General features: G+C 34.9%; 1 protein-coding gene across 1 annotated transcript; it reads right to left on the bottom strand.

Moving 5' to 3' along the window:
• Nucleotides 1–4,309: 4,309 nt before the first annotated feature.
• LOC131851119 (cuticle protein 65-like) lies at nucleotides 4,310–6,299 on the bottom strand. Its single transcript, XM_059201551.1, has 3 exons — nucleotides 6,274–6,299; nucleotides 5,231–5,309; nucleotides 4,310–4,625 (listed from the first exon to the last, which is right to left on the bottom strand). The coding sequence occupies exons 1-3, from the start codon at nucleotides 6,289–6,291 to the stop codon at nucleotides 4,360–4,362; spliced, it is 363 nt and encodes a 120-aa protein (XP_059057534.1). The 5' UTR covers nucleotides 6,292–6,299; the 3' UTR covers nucleotides 4,310–4,359.
• Between the last annotated feature and the right edge of the window lie 439 nt (nucleotides 6,300–6,738).

Here is a 6,738-nt window from a genome sequence, read left to right as displayed (position 1 = left end):
CTTCCAACGCAGTGGTAAACAGCTTTGGCGATATGACATCGCCTTGTCTGACACCTCGCTGCAGTTGGATAGGCTTCGAATTCTGGTCGTGGAGGCGAACTGACATAGTAGCGTTTTCATACAAACATTTCAACGCTTCGATATATCGATAGTCAATTTGGCACCGCTGGAGAGACTGTAGCACAGCCCACGTCTCGATCGAATCAAAGGCCGACAACGTACTTGCAATTCCCCTGGTGTTGCGGGTGCTCATGGGCGGCGGTAATCACTTACCATCAGGTGAGCGGCTTGCTAGTTTGTCCCCTGTGTTATATAAAAAAAACTCTATGTTGTTGCTCTCTGCTGTTGGCTGCAGCTAGCCTTTTCACAGCTGGCTTTTGACAGCTTCACTGGATAGAGTGCAAGTGCAGATGGTACTCCAAACCCGCGGAAGGACGTATGGAGCGGCTGAAGGCCAACTCCCGCCTGACGGATACGACTTTAGTCTGAGGGCACCGCTAGGGATTCGAACCTCGGCTCAGGCCGTCGTAATTTCGATCCCCGTTTGAATTGGTCGGGGGATCTGTCGGAGGGCTCTCGTGTATCTTTAATGCTGGTATTATAATTTTGTTTCAATTTTATTTCGACATTGTTCAGATATTTTATACACAGACACGTTAAATTTTTTTAGTAAATTTATTGACAAATCTGTAATTAGGTATTTACTCCTTGGTTAATTGTCCGCCATTGTTTTTAACCCTACAATGGTGGTAAACAGGCATAGACGCATCTGATGGTAAACAGTTACCGTAGCCTATGAACGTCTGAAACACCAGGAATGTCACGTGCGTGTGGCACTTTAGAAACCTTATATACCCTGCATGAAAACCCTAGGCTGTAGTCTCTTGAGAAATTAACAAAAAAAGTACCTATATATATAGTTTAAGTATTTCTATATGTTGTATCAGTTGTCTAGTACATGCTAAGCTCTGCTTATAACTTGTGATTAGATAACGCTGTGTGAATTTATAATAAATAAATATCCCTGGACAATTAACACAGCGCCATCTAGTCCCACGGCAAGGAGAGCTTACGTTATGGGTACTAGGTATCTGATATAAATACTTAGATTTTTTTGTAAATATATACATAGAAAACACTCAGACGAATACAAAAAATCATACTCAGGAATGTTTGCACCGTGCGAGGAATCGAACCCGCGACCATCGGACGTGAAGCGGTGTGCTAAACCGCTAGACCACCAAGACCTGCGGATATTATTATTAAAGTTACATAAAATGTTACAATAGAGAATTCCCGTTGTTTTGAAGTTGAAGAATAAGCAGTTGAAATCATTAAATGCCATTGACTCAAGCATTGGAATGAGGAATCATAGAAAACATCGAGCCTAATTGAATTATTCGGTTCAGTTGAGCAGTCAATTTCGAGGGTATCAGTTCACTCCATGAGTTTCCGACCACTCGAGCACTTTAGTACGAACCGTAGCCAAAGGGAGTGCAGAACAGAGAGTTAAAAGTGCTTTAGTAATTCGATAGACGAATTTTAACATCGGAATCAAAAGAAAAAAGAATAGGTTTTTTATTGTTCTATAAAAAAACCTATTGTTTTTTGACGTTTCGATATCTCAATGAAACTTCAGTAGGTTGGTGAATGGTGAATGAAACTTTACGACAATTGGTGTGCAAAATAAAAATAGTGAAAGTACAGTTTTTAATAATCGTTACTAATGTTATAAATGCGAAAGTAACTCTGTCTGTCGCGCTTTCACGAACAACTACTGAAGCCTGACTATGAGAAAGGACATTTTTTATTACCGAAAAAGTATTGAAAGGGGTTGAAACTTAAGATGAAAGGTTGTATAGAAGGTTCGTCATTTTTAAAGCTAAAAGCTTGAAAGATATTTTTAGACTGTTAAATATTAATAAATATTATAATACAAAGATTGTAAATAGAATAGGGTATAAAAGTTTGTATGGAAATTCGTCATTGTTGTCTTCCATGCGAACATGCTTCCTCATTTGTGTTTTTAATCCACGCTCACTTCAGCTGAAATTGTTTTATGTTTTTTGATTTGAAAGTGCAGTAGGTGCGTTGGTATGGTACATACCAACTTCTTCGAAAGTCATTCTTTATTTTTCACATCTTTACATACCATAAAAACATAGACTGATCTGTTCGCTTATATCGTTTAAATTACACAACGCTATTTAATGTAGTTTTTAGCAAAAGATAGAGTAATTCAAGAGGAAGGTTTATATGTAAAATATATAAAATATATATAGAAAAATTCTAAGATTTGTATGCATCAGTGCGAGTTGGGTCACTGTTTCATAAAGGTATTTATTAAACATTTAATCATAATATCTAAATATGAAATGCCTATCAATTACATGTACGCAATTTCAATTAGCCGGCTCTCAAACAAATGAATCCACTCAAACAAATGGAATTTGAATCCTGCCATCGATTTTGCCGCAAGCATAGAGTTTTTATTTCAATTAACAACAGTCTGATGCGTAAAAATACGACGAGAGCCAATTCTAAAGGTTGTTCTGCCTGAATGGCATTCTATAGCAACTTTGCATTTTCATTAAAATTCTCGCGATGAAACGCGTTTGTAACTTTTAGAATTTCTCATTAAGAACTAGAACGATTGGTACCTAGTCATAATATGATCAGAACTCGCTGGATAGCTGATACTTCAGCGTAATTGCTTTTTCAATTAACGCTACGCTTCCCCGGATCGTATTTGCGAAGATTTCAACTGGGTGCATAATATTAAAAATGGCTTCTCTGACGATCGGTTATTATACCGCTATAATATATATATTTGGGAGGAATGTGGATTTATAGTAATGGCGAATAATGCACTACTAGATGCATTTATATTATTTTGTTTAATTGCTTGTGTTATGAGTACTAGACAACTGATATAAATACATAGATGCAAATGTTTGCATGCGAGAAATCGAACCCGCGACCATCGGAAATAAAGCGGTGCGCGGTGTGCTAAACCGTTAAACCACCGAGGCCGGCATATATTAATTGTCAATGAAACTCAACTATACTATATTAACAACCCTGTATAGCTTAACTATACTATAAACGATGTCATTTGATTCGCTCTAAAAACTGTATAGTTATCAATTTTAATGTGATGTATATATAAATACAGAATTATTGAAAAAAGTGAAATAAAAAATCGACCTTTTTCAACTTCATGTATTAACCTGTTCAATAAATTATACAGTGTGTGGGTCGATAGTGTGGTTGGTTGATCAATATACATATCGCATATCTAGTACAATACAGGTGTAATTAAGAAATCTTAAATTTTTGAAATTACACTTTAATACCACTGTGATAAAGTGGACTTTCCAAAATTTGTAATTTTTAAGTTAAGCCAGTTTATAATAAGTGAGCTATATATGTGACGTATCATTTCGAAATTACGATTCACGCATGCGCGCTTTGCGGCAATCAACCGAAAAATATGTGTGAAATAGATCTACTTATGAAATAATTTCATGTCACTAGTGTTTGATGTCATTTTTAGGTGTATATGTCCATTAATATGTATGCCCATCTTCCTCGTCCCATCCCTTCACTTATTTAAAGGGGAGGCAACTCGCCTGTAAAAAAACAATAGATGATTGTTTTGAGTGCTCATGGGCGACATTAATTAGTTACCAAAAAATGTGTATGAAGTAGAAAGGGATGATGATATAGAGTATATGAAAATGAAAGTAAAGAAAATCGTGTATAAAAATGAGAGACAATTGTAAGACTTCCAATAGAAACAAATTTGGCTCCTTTCATTTGTTTTGATTGGAAGTCTTACTTTTATATCAACATGCATATTCCTTATGTTAATCTAATGGAAATCTCAAGTATAGTTTATGTAATATGGTAGTTAGGCTACAATTTATTACTGTGACAGGTTGCTGTGATAAGTGGTATGTTTTTATTATCCTACTCAAAAGATTTATTATTTTAAATGTAGATAGCAAAAAATATTTTGGATTTTTTTTACTTTAAAGTTACGACATTAATGCATGTTTTTTAATTAGTTACTCAAAATATTTTAGTGAAACCTTAGTGATTACTGGCTTGCTTATTTAGTATACATGTGTTTTGTGGAATATCCATAAAAAATATTTTTGTAGAAATATCAAAACATATTATGTTTTCATAAAATCACATGCTTAGTGCGAATGTAGTGTCATGTGTTGAGGTACCAACATTTATACTTATATCTATTATATAAAAACAAAAAATATAATGAATGCTTTAATATATATCAGCCAATTAATATATATAGAATTTTGAATGCCATATCTGCACTTCGTTTGACGTCAATTAACCAATAACTTTGCCTCCCAATCCGAGTCCAAGACCGGAGCCCCATCCGAGTCCGCTGTTCAGGCCCAGGCCGTAGCTACCGAGACCGAGGGTACCAAGACCGAGTCCAATGGGTGCGGTGGCTACTGTCCTGACTACTGGTGCGGTGATGACTGGGGCAGCGACGGTCCTGATGACGGGGATTGGTGCGGCTTTGACAAGGCTAGCGGTGGAGATCGCGGCCGGGGCCAGGATTGGGGCGCCGATGATTGGCGATGACAGGCCTGGAATTGAAACGGATAAGATATAAAATACAACAGGATAAATAGTACTAAAATATGTTGTATCAAGAGTTGTTTATCACTTCAAATCATTTTGTAAACCATGATTTGAGAACTAAAATGTATTTTAGATAAACTATTATTTTAAATCTGTTAAAATGTATATAATAAAAATGCACTTAATAGCAAACATTTGGCATGTTCACTCTATAACTTTAGTTACGGCTTAAATCGATTATAGTTAAATAAAATTATAAGTTTGAACATTATTAAGGTATTGACTAAGACTGTACTTCTATGCATGTGTGTATCAAATACATGTTTTTATTTATTGATTTTATGCATAAAAAATATTCAAAATTTGTCCTCCACTGGTGCCCCGCCAGAGTAAACCGCTAGTGCAGGCAGGGGCACTACTCGATTACCATATATTAAGAAAACAACCACATATTAACTGGTAGGCTGTCAGCATATTTGCCATTATCATACATAAAAAAAATAATAACTTATTCTCAGATAACCGTCAGATTGTCATGAAAATTATGTAAAAAATCTATTAGCGCTGGACTCTACCACAGTATACGCAAATGTTATAGTTAATTACGTACCAATTCCGCCATAGCCCAATCCAATAGGAGCGACGGGGTTGCATTGGCTGAAGCCAACAACGGCCAAAAGGCAGGCTAACTGCGAACACAAAAGAAAATTGAAAATCAGTATTGCATTGTACCATTTCCAACGTCATATTTCATAGGAGCGTTAATGAAACAGAGTGCATTGTTACCAAGGTCCAATTAGTTGGATGCGAGTTGAATTACTCGTCCGTAGCCAATGAAGTCCTTTGTAACAGCAAATGGAATTCGTACTTTGATGTTAACGGAAATTCGAGAATTCACAGGGTTTCCGAACTCCGATAAATGTTTTTCGCCTTTTTTATTGAATATTGTTTATTATACTGTAGGTTCGATATCGTTTATTGTATATGTCAGTAGGTATTATATTTACAGATTGATTTAAAAAAAACAACAATCGAGTTTCTTATTAGCCACTCTGAAATTAGTCTGTAGTTAAAAATTGCATGACAATAGTTGTTCATGCATGGGGTTTTCATTTGTTAGAATGTTAGACATAGACACTTACAAAGTGTAAATAAACTGGCTTTAAAAAAATCTGTTGAGTTTCTTGCCAGTTCTTCTCAATTTAATGTGTGTAGTGAACTAGACGGTAGGAACAAAATATTAAAACAAAAAAATTTTACGTTCATAAGCGGTCAAAATGTTTTATATAAATAAATGATTTTGATTTATTTTGATTTGATTTGAAGTCCTTATCTTTATTATTGATATTGTCCTAATCTCAGAAACTATTCTTGTTATCAATTTTAAATTTAGCACAGTTTTAGACACGAAGAACAAAAATAATACTATTGATAAATATTTTTATATAATGATATTTTAATTGATTAACAATGTTATAGAAAAGAGAAATATTTTCAATTTATTAAGTCTTGCATCTAAACCGGGAATAGAATGTTATCATTATGTCAAACCAATCTTAGCATCCATGCTATAATTTGGATGACCAAAACAATTCTTCAAATATAACAAATTACAAATAATAATACGATATAATAAAAACAATGGTAACTTACTGTAACGTAGGTGTTCATTGTTGTTGAGTTACTCAAACGAAGTGTACCAATTTTTGTAATTCGTACCCAATTTATACTAAGCTGGTATCCTGCGTACAGCCGGATATGTGCATCGAACGCGCACACGCATTGCATTGTTTTTCTGATGCAACATCATCAAAATTTGCATCGTGTATCCTTGAAACTCTAACGTTTTTAGGTAAAAGTGATAAATCACAATGCTTCCTGATATTACGTGGTTTCTAATCAATAGAGAGTAAGTTAATAACTATACTTATAATAATTTTCACGGCCTCGGTAGTCTAGCGCTTTCGCACACCGCCTTACTTCCGATATTCGCGGGTTTAATTTCTCGCACGACACAAATATCTGTATTCATGAGTTTGATTGTTTGTATCGGTCTGGGGGTTTTCTATGTACATATGTATTTATTTACCAAAAAATCTCTAAGTATTAATACAAGTT

The sequence above is a fragment of the Achroia grisella genome, unplaced genomic scaffold (genome assembly GCF_030625045.1).
Source record: "Achroia grisella isolate CSIRO2021 unplaced genomic scaffold, CSIRO_AGI_Agris_v1 utg780, whole genome shotgun sequence".
NCBI lineage: Eukaryota > Metazoa > Arthropoda > Insecta > Lepidoptera > Pyralidae > Achroia > Achroia grisella.
Note: the sequence above shows the minus strand (reverse complement) of the source record. Positions and strands in the feature narration are given on the sequence as shown.